General features: G+C 39.5%; 1 protein-coding gene across 3 annotated transcripts in view; it reads left to right on the top strand.

Annotated features, from left to right (window-relative positions):
* Positions 1 to 19,619, top strand: part of LOC126272803 (histone H3-3-like) — an 80,274-nt gene that overhangs the window by 40,011 nt on the left and 20,644 nt on the right. Inside the window, exons 3-4 of one of the 3 annotated variants that reach the window (XM_049975974.1) lie at positions 12,003 to 12,160; positions 14,650 to 14,764. In XM_049975974.1, coding sequence (XP_049831931.1) covers positions 12,003 to 12,160; positions 14,650 to 14,764 — 273 coding nt within the window. The remainder of the gene's footprint in view (positions 1 to 12,002; positions 12,161 to 14,649; positions 14,765 to 19,619) is intronic. The other 2 variants (XM_049975971.1, XM_049975973.1) reach the window with 2 other exon arrangements.

The raw sequence follows: 19,619 nt of genomic DNA, 5'->3' as shown, positions 1-19,619 counted from the left end.
TTTCGCTCTTGTTAGGCACGAGGTTGTATGAAATAAACAGTAAACTATTGCAAGACTTCCTGTTGATTAAAGGGATATGTGAAAATATTAACTGTACTGTCTGTGTTGAATACAGTTAAACTATATGGCTATATTTGTTATCAGTTATTAGTCATCAATGCTTTTCAGGCTCTATTAGTTCACTTCCAATTCCTTGAGATGTACTACCTTTTCCTTAACCCCAGTTAGGTATCTCCTTCAACAGCATGTTTACTAAAAAATAGGGTGTAACTGTAACTAAAGTATTGAATGAAGTAAATATATTCTTTAACAAATTAAATGCAGTAGATGGAGAAGTGTGCAGAAATTCATAGTTAAGTCTTATTAGCATTTGATCTTCACAATAGAATACAATTTAATTATAAGCCTGTATATAAAGCAGTGTGTGTGCGTGCGTGCGTGCGTGCGTGCGTGCGTGCGTGCTGATGGGCATAGCTGGTGGGGGTGGTGGGGGTGGGGGTGGATTGACAGGGCAGGAAAGGAGAAAAGACAGGAGGACAAAGAGAATGAGGGGGAGGTGATACACAAAGTGGGGGAAAGAGGAAATAGTCACGGAGAGGGAGGAGTAGGTTGACTGAGAGAAAAGGGGTATGAATAGGAGTTGGACTAACTAGAGATGGGTAGGAGTACTAGATGGACAAAAAAAAAGAGGGAGAAGACCATGGACAGAGAGGAGAGTACACGGGGATGGTCAGAGGGCAGGGGCAGGTGAAGATAGGTGGGATTGGGTGGAGGAGGACATGGAGAGGAAAAGGGAGGGGAAAGAGAGGAGGAGATGGGCAGAGAGGTTGAGGAGGAGATGAGTTGGGGGGGGGGGGCAATTTGGAGATGTATGGAGGATGAGGAGAAGGATATTGACCGAGAGGTAGGGAAGGAGGAGGTGGATGAATGAGGAGAAGGGTATTGACCCAGAGATGGGAAAGGAGAAGATGTGTGCAATATATGTCAAACATGTATGCAATATATGTCAAACATGTACTCGGGGAAAGATGTGAAAGAAAGGCCGGAATCTCTTCCCAAAACCTTGGATCAATTTCAACCAGATTTGGCATGCAAATAGAAAACTTTGCAGAGATTAGCACTGTTAGGTTTATAACATCGTAGCTCCAATAGGAGCTAAGATACTGGCAGTCCCTGCATATACGCTGCCCTGCACAACAGTTGTGTTATGTTGGAGTAGTGTCTCGCTGCCTTCTTGACCTGCTTTATGGGCAGATGACATCTCAGGGACAAGAAACATTTACCAGCCCATAAGCAGATGGGCAAAGCTGAGGATATGGTTGAGATGGATTAGTGATGTGATGGGTAGAGAGAGGGGGGAGAAGGTGTGTTGTGCTGGTACTATTAGTATGTCTTGCAGGGGCTACACATGCAAATGGGCACAGCCGAGCAGGGGGGGTTGGGAGCACATGGATAGTAAGAGAGGGCAAGGAGGGGCTGTACAGAAAAAGAGGGAGGAGGTAATGAACAGAGAGAGTGGGCTAGGATGAGAATGGACAGAGGGAGTGGGTAGGTGGAAAAGGAAGAAGGGGAGGACAAGATAGGTAGATGAGGGGATGATATGGTAAGGGGAAGGGGAGGAAAATTAGTCACAGGGAGGGGCTGAAGGAGATGGACAGAGAGGGGAAGAGGAAGAGAGAGAGCAAGTAGCAGAGTGACACGGAGTTTGACAAATAAGGGGAATATGAGGTGGATGGAGAGAGGAGGAGGTGAATACAGACAGGGTAATGTTTTGAACAGATATGTTGAGAGAAGTTGTGGGGACAAGATGTGTGTGTGTGTGTGTGGGGGGGGGGGGGGGAGAGAGAGAGAGATAGAGAGAGAGAGAGAGAGAGAGAGAGAGAGAGAGAGAGAGAGAGAGAGAGAGAAGGGGCACCTTACAATTTAGGAACAAGAAACAATTTTCCCATCCTTGATGTGTGATATGCCCTGCAGAACTGCCTTGTAGGAGTAGTATTGGCATGCTCAATCCATTTTGATGCTGAGGCTAGATGTACAGATTTGCACAGCTTTGAGAAGGTTGATATGGATAGAGGAAGGGATCGACTAAGAGAGGGATGGTGGAAGGAAAGGGGGGGGGGGGGCAGTCAGAGAAATATGGGCCAGAGGGGATGGTTGGAGAGAGGGCTGAAGGAGATGGACCGAGGCGGGTGAGGGATGAGATGGGCAAAGAGGGGGTGGAGTATGAGATGGTTTGAGAAGGGGGGGTGAGGGGAAGAGGAAGTGGGGAAAGGTAGTAGTGAGGATGAGATGCACAGGCAGAGGCAGGAAGAAGAGGGATAGATATAGGTGTTGTGTACTACTTCATACACAATGGTAAGGAGAGGTACGCTTACAGAGTGGTGCAGCCATTACATAGGCCAATGATGGAGAAACTTTTTGCTGAAAATACCTTATTCTTATGTTTTATAGGGTGGGAAATCCAAATATGGTACTTAAAAAACTCTTTATCACCCACCATTTGTTCACATTTTGCAGTTTATTAAATTAAGTGTTTTTTTTAAAGAATTTAACAGCTTTTGTGTAATTAAAATAATTTAAAAAGGAGGTTAATGAATGTAGATGACATTGGCAGCACTGCTGGAAAAACATTTGCTGGCAAAAAAAAAAGGTCGATTCTGTTTTTGTGTTAACAGACGGTGTTTTCTTTACTGTCAACCTAACCCCACTTTCCCTTTTCCTATACATGTGCTCATTACAATTTCTAATCGTGGTTGTAAAAACTCTGCTGACAGTTTTTGTTATATTTGTGGTGAATTTGTGATTAAAAAACACTGAAGAAACATTACAGACTTTGTGAAAAAGATTTATCTATCATACTTTGGATCTAAACTTGGTGATCAAGATAAATCTTGAGTGCCACATAAGGTATGTTATGTGTGTGTTGAAGATCTGAGAAAACAGTCCAAAAAAGGAGAAAAAGCCTTTAGATTTGCTTTTCCTATGGTATGGAGGGATCCAAGTAATCATTCAGATGGTTGCTGCTTTTACGGTATTGATATTACTGGTCATAATTCGAAAAACAGGAAGGTAATAAGCTTCCCTAACCTGCCGCCCGACTGGTAGGACAAGGTGTAGATTTGTTGGTTCCTGAACCACCAGATGATTGAAATTCTGTTCCTTTCTGATGTACAATGTGATTTAGATGAACCAGATGATGATGTAATACAGAGTGTCTAGAGCCCAAATCGTTTCCTCAGACTGAGCTTAACGGTTTGGTTAGAGATCTGGGCTTAAAGAAAGAAAAAGCTTAATTGCTTGGCTCTAGATTAAAAGAAATGAACTTACTGGTAGTTGGAACCAGCATATACATGTATAGAAAGAGAGAGCAGCAATTTTCGAAGTTTTTTCAACAAGAAGGTGATTTAGTGTACTGCTCAGACATTTCAGGTCTGATGAATGAGTTTGGTGTTGAATACAGAAAGGAAGACTGGAGGCTGTTTATTGATTAATCCAAAACTGGTTTAAAGGCTGTTTTATTACACAATAGTAACATGTATGCATCTATCCCTGTTGGACATTCTGTACATATGAAAGAAAGCTACGAAAACCTAGAAATAGTGCTAAATAAAATAGGTTATCCTGCTCATGGTTGGATGATATGTGGCGATCTAAAATAACATGCATGCTCCTTGGTCAGCAATGTGGCTTTACCAAATTTCCATGTTTCTTGTGTGAATGGGACAATAGGGCTAGGGAACAACACTGGTGCAGAAATAACTGGCCTGTGAGGGAGTCTGTAAAACCTGGTGAGAAGAGCATTCTACGCAAAAAACGTTCTGCTACCACCTCTACATATAAAGTTAGGCCTAATGAAACAGTTTGTAAAGGCTTTGCCTAAGGATGGACCCTGTTTTAAGTATCTCTGACAAAAGTTTTCACACCTTTCAGAAGTTAAACTAAAAGACGGCGTCTTTGTAGGACCTGACACTAGAAAATCGATGTTTGATGTTAACTTTGAATCCACAAAGACCTTAAATGAGAAAGAAGCATTGGTATCATTCAAGCAAGTCATTACAAACTTCTTAGGACATGAAAAAGACTCAGAATATGTTTCTATTGTAACTACAATGTTAAAGAAGTTTAAAACTTTGGGATGTTTAATGAGCCTGAAAACTCACTTTTTGAGCAGTCACCTTGATTACTTCCTGGACAGTATGGAAGATGTTAGTGAGGATCAAGGAGAGCATTTTCACCAGGACATTAAAGTGACGGAAAAACACTACCAAGGCGGCTGGAACACCAACATGATGGGTACTACTGTTGGTCACTTCACTGAGTAGTTCAGCAAGTGACTCCTACACAAGAAGCTTCAAAGAAAAAAGAGAGAGAAAATACAAACCAATTCCAGCTGACAAGTGAAACCTCTATTAACACATATGATTGTTTTAAGTGGCTTACTATAAATACAAACCATGCTTATATTGTAACAAAGCATTTCATTAATTTCCCCGTTTACCATATAGCATAGGGTTTTTATACTATATGATTAAAAGCATATTGCTCAAAAACTATGGGTGATACAAAAAAACTAAGGTTAGATTTGTATTCAGCTTATAAAAATCTGTAAAGATCAGCTATCAAAGAAAAAAAAAATGTTTTTCATAAAAAAATTTTCGATGGCCTGGTTGTTATCGTTGTAGGGAAGTTGGACAGGAGCAGTCATGATTAGTGAACATACAAATGCAGTAAACAGTTTTACTTGTAGCTTTCTCCAAGTGTTGCAAAGAAAAGAACAAACAACAAAACATCCAGCTATTACAAAAAGCAAAACACAGAGTGCCATGCATTGTGAGGCTCCCGCAATTAATGCACTAGCGAATTTTCGGAGGCTGACTAAGACTGCAACTGAGACTGGAAAACGCAACTGCTTCAGGTCACCCTATATTACAGCAGCAGAGGGCACGCATAGTTGGAGCTTTTGAAGGCATGACTGAGCAGGCGCACATAATTGGATCTGTTTGGTCCCCAAGTGACCACTATCAGAATGTTTCCATTGCCAACAGAGAGACACCAGTAAAGGATACCGCAATAGGGAGGAGTAGGATGAGATGTGCAGCAAGAAGGGGGTGGAGGGAATGCACACAGATTTGGGGAGGACAAGATAGCCAAACAGAGGTAGAAATAAAGAATGGGGGGAGAAATGTACAGAGTGGGACTTTGTTGGAAAATGGACAGGAATTTTGTACTGGTGGAAAGGAATAAGGAAGACGGAGGGAGAGAAGATGGACAGTGAGAGTGAGTATGGGAGGAGGAGACAAAGGAAGGGAGAAGACTAAAATGAAACAGTTGATGGTGAAGAAATCAGAGTGGTGTGAGTTGTGTATAATGTGGATTGCTGGTAATTTAAATGTTTGCAGACTTACAGAAACTGAAATTTTATGGCAAGAGTTTTGCAGCCACAATAACAATGTGAACTGTAAGAATAAAAAAAAAAAAAAATAGGCCTCCACCAGCTTAGATGCAACTATCGCAAAAAAAGAAAGAAAGAAAGACTGAACTGAGAGATTCAGAGTTGTTCATTAATTTAGAGATGAAATGTTGTTTCCAAAAATGTTCGTGAAATTTACATAACTTGTAGATCTTCACAAGCTGTGACATGGTGAATAAATCACTCACCCGAATATACAATACATTTCCTTTACTTTACGTCCATAGTCACAATTTTTGTCATTAGACTACCGGTTTCGGTCTATAATGACCATCTTCTGATCTGCAGTAGCAGATTGTCAACAGCCTAAAACAATACAATAGTCCATAATGAAAAGTACAACTGACATACATTTACATTTATGCACTTATAAGTATAAAGAGGCATACATGTTTTATGAAAACTTGTCCTAATGTACTGCAGCCATAGCAGCATCATCAAATATGTATAAACAATAGCATATGCAAGAGTCATCCTGTCAGCATATCTACTGTTCAAAACAAATAGCTGTACAGTAGCCAAAAGATGTTTGTGTCGCAAGTTCACCAGATGTCGCCACTGTAGGCATACACACATACTTCAATGATTAATTGAACACCTTAAAATAAAGGGGGATACAATCGGTAAAGTCGCAATGGGCTTCCTAGGTGGTGGTTGTTGTTGTGGTCTTCAGTCCTGAGACTGGTTTGATGCAGCTCTCCATGCTACTCTATCCTGTTCAAGCTTCTTCATCTCCCAGTACCTACTGCAGCCTACATCTTTCTGAATCTGCTTAGTGTATTCATCTCTTGGTCTCCCGCTACGATTTTTACCCTCCACGCTGCCCTCCAGTACTAAGTTGGTGATCCCTCAATGTCTCAGAACGTGTCCTACCAACTGATCCCTTCTTCTAGTCAAGTTGTGCCACAAGCTCCTCTTCTCCCCAGTTCTATTCAATAACTCCTTATTAGTTATGTGACCTACCCACCTAACTTCACCATTCTTCTGTAGCACTACAATTCGAAAACTTCTATTCTCTTCCTGTCTAAACTGTTTATCATCCACATTTCACTTCCATACATGGCTACACTCCATACAAATAATTTCAAAAACGACACCCTGACACTTAAATCTATACTCGATGGTAACAAATTTCTCTTCTGAAGTGCTTTCCTTGCCATTGCCAGTCTACATTTTATATCTTCTCTACTTCGACCATCGACAGTTATTTTGCTCCCCAAACAGCAAAACTCCTTTACTACTTTAAGTGTCTCATTTCCTAATCTAATTCCCTCAGCGTCACCCGACTTAATTCGATTACATTCCATCATTCTCGTTCTGCTTTTGTCGATGTTCATCTTATATCCTCCTTTCAAGACACTGTCCATGCCTTTCAACTGCTCTTCCAAGTCCTTTGCTGTGTCTGACCGAATTACAATGTCATCGGCAAACCTCAAAGTTTTTATTTCTTCTCCATGGATTTTAATATCTACTCCGAATTTTTCTTTTGTTTCCTTCACTGCTTGCTCTATATACAGATTGAATATCATCGGGTAGAGGCTACAACCCAGTTTCACTCCTTGCCCAACCACTGCTTCCCTTTCATGTCCCTCGACTCTTACAACTGCCATCTGCTTTCTATACAAATTGTAAATAGCCTTTCGCTCCCTGTATTTTACCCCTGCACCTTCAGAATTTGAAAGAGAGTATTTCAATCAACATTGTCAAAAGCTTTCTGTAAGTCTACAAATGCTAGAAATGGAGGTCTGCCTTTCCTTTATCTTTCTTCTAAGATAAGTTGTAAGGTCAGTTTGCCTCACGTGTTCCAACATTTCTACGGAATCCAAACTGATCTTCCCTGAGGTCGGCTTCTACCAGTTTTTCCATTCATCTGTAAAGAATTTGTGTCAGTATTTTGCAGCTCTGACCTATTAAACCGATAGTTCGGTAATTTTCACATCTGTCAACACCTGCTTTCTTTGGGATTGGAATTATTATGAAACTTCCTGGCAGATTAAAACTGTGTGCCCGACCGAGACTAGAACTCGGGACCTTTGCCTTTCGTGGGCAAGTGCTCTACCAACTGAGCTACCGAAGCACGACTCACAGCCGGTACTCACAGCTTTACTTCTGCCAGTATGTCGTCTCCTACCTTCCAAACTTTACAGAAGCTCTCCTGCGAACCAAGCAGAACTAGCAATCCTGAAAGAAAGGATATTGTGGAGACATGGCTTAGCCACAGGAATTATTATATTCTTCTTGAAGTCTGAGGGTATTTCGCCTGTCTCATATATCTTGCTCACCAAATGGTAGAGTTATGTCAGGACTGGCTCTCGGCTCTCGCAAGGCTGTCAGTAGTTCTAATGGAATGTTGTCTACTCCCAGGGCCTTTTTTAGACTCAGGTCTTTCAGTGCTCTGTCAAACTCTTCATGCAGTATCGTATCTCCCATTTCATCTTCATCTACATCCTCTTCCATTTCCATAATGTTTTCCTGAAGTACATTGCCCTTGTATAGACCCTCTATATACTCCTTCCACCTTTCTGCTTTCCCTTCTTTGCTTAGAACTGGGTTTCCATCTGAGCTCTTGATATTCATACTAGTGGTTCTCTTTTCTCCAAAGGTCTCTCTAATTTTCCTGTAGGCAGTGTCTATCTTACCCCCTAGTGAGATATGCATCTACATCCTTACATTTGTCCTCTAGCCATCCCTGCTTAGCCATTTTGCACTTCCTGTTGATATCATTTTTGAGACGTTTGTATTCCTTTTTGCCTGCTTCATTTACTGCATTTTTATATTTTCTCCTTTCATCAATTAAATTCAATATTTCTTCTGTTACCCAAGGATTTCTAGCAGCCCTCGTCTTTGTACCTACTTTATCCTCTGCTGCCTTCACTACTACATCCCTCAGAGCTACCCATTCTTCTTCTACTGTATTTCTTTCCCCTATTCCTGTCAGTTGTTCCCTTATGCTCTCTCTGAAACTCTGTACAACCTCTGGTTCTTTCAGTTTATCCAGGTCCCATCTCCTTAATTTCCCACATTTTTGCAGTTTCTTCAGTTTTAATCTACAGGTCATAACCAATAGATTGTGGTCCGAGTCCACATCTGCCCCTGGAAATGTCTTACAACTTAAAACCTGGTTCCTAAATCTCTGTCTTACCATTATATAATCTATCTTATACATTTTAGTATCTCCAGGGTTCTTCCACGTATACAACCTTCTTTCATGATTCTTAAACCAAGTGTTAGCTATGATTAAGTTGTGCTCTGTGCAAAATTCTACTAGGCGGCTTCCTCTTTCATTTCTTAGCCCCAATCCATATTCACCTACTATGTTTCCTTCTCTCCCTTTTCCTACACTCGAATTCCAGTCACCCATTACTATTAAATTTTCGTCCCCCTTCACTATCTGAATAATTTCTTTTATTTCATCGTACATTTCTTCAATTTCTTCATCATCTGCAGAGCTAGTTGGCATATAAACTTGTACTACTGTAGTAGGTGTGGGCTTCGTATCTATCTTGGCCACAATAATGCGTTCACTATGCTGTTTGTAGTAGCTTACCCGCATTCCTATTTTCCTATTCATTATTAAACCTACTCCTGCATTACCCCTATTTGATTTTGTGTTTATAGCCCTTTAGTCACCTGACGAGAAGTCTTGTTCCTCCTGCCACCGAACTTCACTAATTCCCACTATATCTAACTTTAACCTATCCATTTCCCTTTTTAAATTTTCTAACCTACCTGCCCGATTAAGGGATCTGACATTCCACGCTCCGATCCGTAGAACGCCAGTTTTCTTTCTCCTGATAACGACATCCTCCTGAGTAGTCCCCGCCTGGAGATCCGAATGGGGGACTATTTTACCTCCGGAATATTTTACCCAAGATGCGTTGACCTCACTGGTGTCACCTTCTATCAGTAATAAAAGTCATCATCATACCGTTTGTAATAAATCGTTTTATCTTTTAGCTGTGGAAACTTGGCAAAAAAATTTACATTCTGAATTGTGCACAAAAATATCTGCTAAAGTACCAGCTAGACTATTACCCATCCCAAGCGCATCTCTTTGATTATATATTATGTCATTGAAGATTTTCTGAACTACACTGAGGTGAGTTATCCTTACTACACATACTCCACTGCCGTAATTATTCTGGCCTCGACCTGTGGTAACGTACTGTCCCCACACCTGCCACCCAACATTTTCCGGCCCCTTTGTCATATTGTCTCCTCACCATTCTCATCTCCCACCCTATTTATTTTCAGCCCTCTGACAATGCATCCCCCGTTGTTCCCTGCTCGTCTCCTTTTTTGTACCATTTTTTCGCACCTCCCTGCGCCACAACGTCCTGATGCTGCACCGGTTGGCAGTCTAGTCCCTGCACACACCACCACACAACACTCCTCTCTCTCTCTCTCTCTCTCTCTCTCTCTCTCTCTCTCTCTCTCTCTCTCTCTCTCTCTCTCTCTCCACCTAAACACTACTGTCCCTTCCCCTTCCCTGCTACCTCCAGATTGTTGCTTGCATCCAATGTGATAGTTGCATTCTGGCCCGAGCTGCTGGATTTGGTGGTCTCGTGTGTGTGTGTGTGTGTGTGTGTGTGTGTGTGTGTGTGTTTGTTTTCCTAAATTGTTGATATACCTCCCTGGAGTTTCCATTATTTAATTTCTATAGTTGTTCGTAACACTGTCACTTGAGTTTCATACCACAAAATGGAGAACAGTCATCTGCTAAACAAATATATCTGACCTATATTTTGATGTTGCAATTACAAACACAGCTCCCCTTAAGATAAATCAGACATTGTGAAGTATCAATTATTCTGGCCTGGTACAACCAAAACCATTGTATCAATCATGTGCAAATACAATGCGAAGAGTAGCATAAGCAATTATTTAAAAAAAATGTCTTTGTTTTGTTCTGTGGCAAATTCTGTAATTTCTGTGCTGCTTGAGCCATTATCGTGTTGCAGTCACTGCTTGCACCTCCTCTGACCATGTACTACATCTCCTCGTAGGTGAAATACTGTTTGGTGGTTTGTTACTGGCAAGAAACAGGTTTCTGAAACAATTAATAAAATTATCATCTTCTGCTTGTGGCCCTAATTTTGTCACTCCACAAGCATCTTAAAACATGGACCTAGCATTAACTACTGTAAAGAGGAAAATAAAAATGTGAACTTAGAGCCAAAATAGTTGGACTGATACAGTATGCTTCATTAAAGCAGTAGTTTTGCTACAGAGAATTTTTACATTGTCTTCTAGCCCCACTTTGCCAATACAATCTAAACAGCTTGCATTTCCTCTTATTTATTAAAAAAAGTTAGTTTTTGAAAACTAACAAGTTCCTCTTATCTCAAAGCAAAGGTACCACTGGAAACCTTTCTGCCTGTAAGTCCCTAACATTTAAAGTGAGCAATAATTTTCCATCCCAATTATGTCATAGTTTCTTCCTTTTATTCTTTGGGATTAGATAAATTTTTAATTTATTAGTAGCCTGCAGAATAGAAACAGTATCTGATACCCAGCTGACATATATCTAAAGCAAACACTAATTTTTTTGTCATCATTATAAAAGCTGTGGTACCTTGCTTCCTTCATATAATGTGCCATTATTTGCAGTAATAATAAATTGAAATAGCATCTTTCCCTCACTTCTTTCATCAGAATTCAAAAGTTCGTTAACAGAATAGTCAAAGTGGATCATGGAATGCAGCTGAAAAGTGGGTACTTGCAATAATTTATTGTGTCCGTTAAGTTCCTTGTTTTTCCTTCCTACAATATGAGCCTTCTGTCTACTTATAGATTATAGTGAAATCTTCCCAATTCTCTTTGTCACAGTAAGATGGCTGTGTCCTCTTGCCTTGAAATAGTTTGCAGAGCATTGTCATGTGTGATATAAAATGAACAACAATTCAAATTGTTTGTAAACACTTTCATGGCATCTAAAAGATGGATAGGTTTTTCGTGTTCCTCTATAATTGCCTCTGTTCCAGGTGAGTTTCTTTGAACAGTAAGGAAGGGGTCTTGGAGGAGTTATTGCCCCCCCCCCCCCCACCCCCACCCCCCACCAAAAAAAAATTGTACTCACAAATTGTGAGATTTACATCATTACTGATAGTGTCATGTGCTGTATGTTATAGCACAAGACAGCTACAGCTTATTAAATTTAAGTTATTTGGTGTTCAACAGCTTCTATTTACACTTTTCCTCCAACATAATGTTCCGGAAATGGCATGAAAAATGAATGTTAACGTAACTGAAAGTGAATAACAACTCATGGTGCGCTAAGTGCTAGTCTGCAGTGCTCTAAATAAGTTTAAACATGTCCACAATCAAGTTGGATGGGTGCTGTGACACTAAGAAATGGCTTACGCACACTTTTATAATACAAGCCAAGGAACAGGAGAGTGCATTAAAATTTTTTATTATTATTGCAAATACTTACATTTCCATTTAAAAGTTTTCACTTTTATTTATTACCACCTAAGTTTGTAATGTTATGAGCTGCTTTCAGAATAGTAATTATCTTATCTTCTGTTAGCAGGTGAAAAGGAAGAGAACAACAAAACCTGGCTACAAAGCACTTAAAGAGATAAGGAAGTATCAGAGATCAACTCAACTAGTAATACCAAAGATACCATTTGTCCGTTTGATTAAAGAGATTCTGATGACTGTTTCAAGAGAAACCAATGTTAGCAGGTATAGTTTCAAAACTGAACTAAGTAACTACGAATAGAATCGTTAACTTGTAAATCATTCTTATAGTGAGATAACTCATGAGTTACAGGTATAACATAACACCATAATTATATAGTGCATTTAATGTTGATGATAGAATTTCTGTTTTTGATTAACAGTTTTAAAGAACGATTTTCTGCATATATCAATTGTACTTTATAGGTTTAATGCCACAGTTGAAGAAACCTTTGCCATTAAGACTGTATAGCTCCTTACTTTCCCCAAAATCATTATTTCAAGCTCTTGTTTTATGAAAATCCTTGTTAATGATTGTCACCATTAATCACAAGAAAAGCAGCTTTTGTATACTGCTGACCTCATAATGTTTGAAGTTTTGTCTCTGTATCAGTCTTGGTCTTGTAACTTTTTACTCCTTCACACACAAATGTTACAAAATTCTTAAAACATTCCTTGCTAGGACGTTATGAAAATGTTTAGACTTTCTTTCTTCAGGTGTCACACTTTCGAATTGGGCTCTTAGAGGCCAATGCTGCATAGGAAGGTTGTTTAATTTTCCTTGTAAATTTGTATTGGCCCTCTAAATGTGATATATGGAATTTTAATTGAGGTCTGGAGATTACCTCTCCATACCCTGATACCCTGTACCATTTGCTGTTGAATGTATTTGCCCATGAAATGCAACCTCTTTGGATGAAATAGAGATGATCTGTGTCAACCTGAGGGAATGTGTAAGCATTGAGCATGTCATAGTTGTAGGCTTGTGTAGTCACAGTTTCATGCAAAAAAATGTAGAGGCCTGTGTATCCATCTAATTATATACCACATTGCGAGAGCCTACCCGCAGAGGACGAGGGAGTCAAAAGATGAATGGGAAAGTGTTAGAGTAGGATTAGGTACTGTTCTGTTCCACCTGTTCTAGAAGTGTTCTGTTGTCACTGAAACTCGTTGGACAAATCTTTTCCAACTGACATTTTTCATCCAACTGCTACTGTCATAAAACATTTGTGAGGCAGAATTTCACATATCCTACCATCTGTTCCCATAATCATCCCCATCAAGGCATACTTGCCAATGAATGTCCATATGACAGCTTGCTGCTTGAGGTATTGGTATGTCTTGCTTACCATGAAAGACTGACAGAGTTCCTCCTACTCTTTGTCTGTGGAATGGAAAGTAGTGGGGAACTTAGGAATGAAGCTCAACTGACTACTGCCATCCAGAACACACAAAGTCTGGTTAATTGTCTGGTTCACTGACCTCAACTGGAGCTGTCTGAAGATAAGTAAAATTTGTTGAACTTAATATCGATTTTTCCAACAGAATATTGGTAACTTGTTGGGAAGATGAAATGGAGGTAGCAGTACCAGTATCAGTACAAGTACAGATAGCTTCGTGAGGATGCTTCTCGTATCTAGAACATTAGGCCTGACTTTCTTAAAGTGCTTTAAATTATCAATACTTGTTGACTATAAGTGCCTTTGTTGCAGCCGTGGGCCCAGTGAATGCAAGTTGTGTGAAATATACAGTGTGGTTGTTCTTCTTGTCTAGGTTTTTGTGGGTTTTTAGCTCCCTATGAGTTTTTGAGTTGTGTCTGCAGTGGGTGCGAAGTTAGATGATAACAGGTGTTATCAGTGAATCTTTTGTACAGTAAGAGCACTGTGAACTGCTTGTACTAAAAAGTTCAGTAATTTCACTACATCTGCATATAATATTTTGGTTCTTCTAGCATGAATAACCCATTTCTGACACATTTCAGTCCACAGAGTTTTCATAGTGATAACTGTATTGTATGCTACTATGTCTTCTTCTAGGGCACTCATTGCCTTCAGGAATGTCAAGTTCAGTCTTGTAGGAGTTGCTGACAGTACAGGTCTTGATGCATCAAAATAATTGAGATGTGCCTCTGTATTTGTGGTTGCTGTTTCCACACTGATGGAGTAAATTTTCTTTGTTTCCACATACATGTTAGCTGTTCTAGGTATTCCATCTAACAACTACTTACTACTACATTTCGCCTGACAGATGACCTCATAGGAAAACATGGTGGTCTTTGTCACTGTTTGGTTCAGATTGTCTGTATATCACATTTGATTTTGTCTGTATATTGCTCACAGCTTGACATATCTTGATCGCATTCCATCAGGAACAAAAAATTGTACATGGCATCATGCTATGAAATGAGCTTCTGTAAAGTGTCTTGTGTAAAGTGTCTTGAAGACTTTCCCTATAGTGTTCAGAATTGTCAGACAGGCCTTTTTTTGGTCCTCTCCATAGCTTGTGTCTCTCTCTCTCTCTCTCTCTCTTTAAAAAAAGGTCTACTAGCTGATGTTCTAAGTCTTTCAGCAATATGTCTTGCTGAAGATAGCTACAGCTAAATTGTTTATGAGTGCACTTTGTGAATTGCTTATGTGTATGACAGAGTATATTTGTAAGCAAAATATGAATGAAACTTTTGTTTACAAATTAGGTTTTCAAGGTGAAAGTTTCAGATGTGCTTTGGACGTTGTTTGGAAGCAAGCAAATCATGCCATCGTATTATGTTGGCATGGACTTAACCTTGTGATGATGAAGTCCAACATCGTCTCTTGTTTTCTGCAGCATGAAGTAAGTTGTTAATTATTGAAATTGTTTAGGTCATGGGTAATAAACATTGTCAGGGTGTCTATTATTACAAGTATCAAGCCACAACAGGTGCTGAGTTTGTATGTTCCATTAAAGAAAAGCCACTCTAGTTGCTAGTAAAAACTGTATTTTAAGTTCATGACTGGTTCCAGCCTTAGATCAGGCCATTGTTTTCAAGAGGATCTGCATACTTTAGTTTTTAGAGGAGTTATATTCAAACATGTTAGAAATACCAAATTTGTGCTTTACCAATAAAGTGTAGTACAGCTACAGTCAAGTGTAAAGTTACATCCTATAGCATTCAAAAGTTAAAGCACAGGAAACAGTAGATGGTAGTAGCATAGCTTGGACACATTGTGATGTAATTTTTCCTCCTATCTATGTAGTTCTCAATTTGTCCGAGCAATCAATCATTCATGATAGGAAACACAATCATAGCTCAGTCACTCAAAATGATTCAGAAATTTTACTTGTTAGAATGAAATCAGGCGATGATTCTTCTTCTCTGCAGGCTCGTGCTTTGCAGCAGGGTGCTAATCTGTACAAATAAAATGCCTCGTAATTTTGGGAGCGTTGTATAATCAGTCAGGAAACCTCAGATCAAGCGGATATTCGGCTTTGATGAAGTTTAACCTTCCGAAGAAGTAATGGAGCTCTTGGATTATTAAATGCAGGTTCGTATCCAGTTTTCGGAAGTTCCCTTCTGATTAACAACCACGTAATACATCGATGAATATCATTAATTATCAATTGTCAAATACTCACCTTTTGTTTGAAGGAACAATACATATATTTCCCTTTTAATTCTACAATTTCGTACTAGTTATCTTCTGTCATAAATCCCAATAATCAGATTACCATTCTTCCAACAAAAAACTCGGGCTAATGCGCACGAAGACAATCACGGAAGCTTTTTTCTTCTAACAACCACCAGAGAGAGTACTACAAAGAATAATTATGCGCTCATGGCATAGCTATTGTATGAAACTATTTTGCGCATGGATTCTGCGAATATGAAGATAGAAATTTTGTAAACGTCATTCAAGGGTAGAATTGTATCAGAGTAATTCATTGAAAATAAAGACATATTACAGTGAACTGCTAATAAAAACATATTTACTGGTGTTTTTTGGCGGGCATAGCTCATCGGGCGTCTTTTCTTTGGGTTTTTTTAAAGTAAATTTCTGATCCTTCATATATGTCCATAAAATATCCCTCCTCCATCATATGGTGGATTATGAGATTGTTTTTGACACTGTGCACCATGGAACAATGTTTTGTATGAGGTGACCTGCAACGGTGGGTTTACTACTTCATATGGTTTTGTGTGTGTTAAGATTTATACCACGATGTGTACATTATGTTTTTTTAAAAATATTGCTGAGTCTACTTTTCTTCTGCCACTACCTGCTAATGAAGTGGAAAAAAGCTTGGATGTTTGTGAAATACACCCTGGGAAAAGACTATCACCCCAAGGTCATTCATGAAATTATAATTTTCATAAGTCTAAAAGGAATGAATTGGCACGGAGAGAGGTACTGCGTGACAAAGAATTTGTGTTTCTGTGGTCGTGTTTCATATAAACATAAATATCATCACATGTAAATGTCAACTTTCAATGTTTCATCTTTTAATACATGATATTACCACAACACAAGAATTACACCAAAACTGTGGCGTACACAAAGTGTGTTAGTGCACTGCCCTGACTGTGGGACTAGCAACATCAGACAAAACGGGAAGGAATTTAAAAATGCGGCACAAGGAACACACAGAATTAAAGAGAAAAATAGGGTGTAAATGCACCGTCAGATCTCACATCATACAAAATAGTCATATGGTGCAGAATATCAAAAAGAACCTTGTAACATTTCATTTATGAAGAAAGGATGCTTTGGGAAAATTACGTCCCCCCCCCCCCCCCCCCCCATCCCCCCATCCCCCTGAGAAAATTACAAAGAAAAGACATTCACTGAACAATGCATACCAAGAAACACCAGTTTCTTGGACATCAGCCACCCTTTCATTGACAACTTCTTTCAGGTTACTCCGCAAGTTTGTTTGTGCATCTGGATGTTTGTAGACATGCTTGTGTAAGCAGTCCATGATGTGACCAAGCTATGGCAGCACCTTCTATTGTTTCCTGCGTTGTTTAATATTTGCATGCATTGGGAGTTTTCAAGCATAGATGGTTAAATGCTACAACAATAACCAACGTTCAAAACCTGTCACTAAGCACTCGCAGGTAGTGACCCAAGTCACTCAACTTGTCCACTCAACTATCCACTGTAACTATTCTGAGCATTTATCAAATCTAAAAATTACTTTTAACCTTTTATTGGTAAAGCACACATTTGAAATTTTTGGCAAGTTAGGATATAACTCTTCTGAAAGATAAAACGTGGCAATACTTGTAATGTATCAAAATGCAGTAACCAAGGGAGTGGAAGTGTTCGGTGTTTCCATGGGAACCTTATCAAAGATTTATACTGCATGTATGGAAAGAAGAAGAAAACCATCCACTAAGTCACAGCACAGATGAAAGTGTGTTTTGAGTGATTATGACAGAGGGTCATTGAAGACGATTGTGATTAACAATAAGAGGACAACAGTTGCAAGTCATATAGAATGAATGTGAACTCTGTCAGCAGTAAAATAACATGAAGGGCACTTCAGAAGAAGCGAATTGCTGGGTGAGCTGAAATAACAAATAGCTAATCAGTTATGGAAATGACCATAACAGGAAAATGTGGTGATGCTGTGTTTAAAGTAGCCAGGACCCCTGTTCACAAATGGGCCATTCCGTGCCAAGTGGTCTAATATCGAGGAATGTTCCCACATGACCATATTGCATTTTGATGAACACTGGTAAAGTTTCAGTTTCAAAAATTCAATACTTTTGGAGATACAGTCACTTGTTTAAGACCATAGCACAGCTTTCTATAGTGCATCCTTGAATTTTCAGCAACTTTGAGATGAGATATCTCTGTAAGTATAAATTGAAATAGGTTGTTGTTGTTGTCTTCAGTCCTGAGACTGGTTTGATGCAGCTCTCCATGCTACTCTATCCTGTGCAAGCTGCTTCATCTCCCAGTACATACTGCAACCTACATCCTTCTGAATCTGCTTAGTGTACTCATCTCTCAGTCTCCCTCTACGATTTTTACCCTCCACGCTGCCCTCCAATGCTAAATTTGTGATCCCTTGATGCCTCAAAACATGTCCTACCAACCGATCCCTTCTTCTAGTCAAGTTGTGCCACAAACTTCTCTTCTCCCCAATCCTATTCAATACCTCCTCATTAGTTACGTGATCTATCCACCTTATCTTCAGTATTCTTCTGTAGCACCACATTTCGAAAGCTTCTATTCTCTTCTTGTCCAAACTAGTTATCGTCCATGTTTCACTTCCATACATGGCTACACTCCAAACAAATACTTTCAGAAACGACTTCCTGATACATAAATCTATATTCGATGTTAACAAATTTCTCTTCTTCAGAAACGCTTTCCTTGTCCATTGCCAGTCTACATTTTATATCCTCTCTACTTCGACCATCATCAGTTATTTTACTTCCTAAATAGCAAAACTCCTTTACTACTTTAAGTGTCTCATTTCCTAATCTAATTCCCTCAGCATCACCCGATTTAATTTGACTACATTCCATTATCCTCGTTTTGCTTTTGTTAATGTTCATCTTATATCCTCCTTTCAAGACACTGTCCATTCCGTTAAACTGCTCTTCCAAGTCCTTTGCCGTCTCTGACAGAATTACAATGTCATCGGCGAACCTCAAAGTTTTTACTTCGTCTCCATGAATTTTAATACCTACTCCAAATTTTTCTTTTGTTTCCTTTACTGCTTGCTCAATATACAGATTGAATAACATCGGGGAGAGGCTACAACCCTGTCTCACTCCTTTCCCAACCACTGCTTCCCTTTCATGCCCCTCGACTCTTATTACTGCCATCTGGTTTCTGTACAAATTATAAATAGCCTTTCGCTCCCTGTATTTTACCCCTGCCACCTTTAGAATTTGAAAAAGAGTATTCCAGTCAACATTGTCAAAAGCTTTCTCTAAGTCTACAAATGCTAGAAACGTAGGTTTGCCTTATTTTAATCTTTTTTCTAAGATAAGTCGTAAGGTCAGTATTGCCTCACGTGTTCCAACATTTTGACGGAATCCAAACTGATCCTCCCCGAGGTCTGCATCTACCAGTTTTTCCATTCGTCTGTAAAGAATTCGCGTTAGTATTTTGCAGCCGTGGCTTATTAAACTGATAGTTCGGTAATTTTCACATCTGTCAGCACTTGCTTTCTTTGGGATTGGAATTATTATATTCTTCTTGAAGTCTGAGGGTATTTCGCCTGTCTCATACATCTTGCTCACCAGCTGGTAGAGTTTTGTCATGACTGGCTCTCCCAAGGCCGTCAGTAGTTCTAATGGAATGTGGTCTACTCCGGGGGCCTTGTTTCGACTCAGGTCTTTCAGTGCTCTGTCAAACTCTTCACGCAGTATCGTATCTCCCATTTCGTCTTCATCTACATCCTCTTCTATTTCCATAATATTGTCCTCAAGTACATCGCCCTTGTATAAGCCTTCTATATACTCCTTCCATCTTTCTGCCTTCCCTTCTTTGCTTAGAACTGGGCTGCCATCTGAGCTCTTGATATTCATACACGTGGTTCTCTTCTCTCCAAAGGTCTCTTTAATTTTCCTGTAGGCAGTATCTATCTTACCCCTAGTGAGATAAGCCTCTAAATCTTTACATTTGTCCTCTAGCCATCCCTGTTTAGCCATTTTGCACTTCCTGTCGATCTCATTTTTGAGACGTTT

The sequence above is a fragment of the Schistocerca gregaria genome, chromosome 5 (genome assembly GCF_023897955.1).
Source record: "Schistocerca gregaria isolate iqSchGreg1 chromosome 5, iqSchGreg1.2, whole genome shotgun sequence".
Lineage (NCBI taxonomy): Eukaryota > Metazoa > Arthropoda > Insecta > Orthoptera > Acrididae > Schistocerca > Schistocerca gregaria.
The sequence above is the reverse complement of the archived record's forward strand: the minus strand, read 5'-3'. Positions and strand labels throughout refer to the sequence as shown.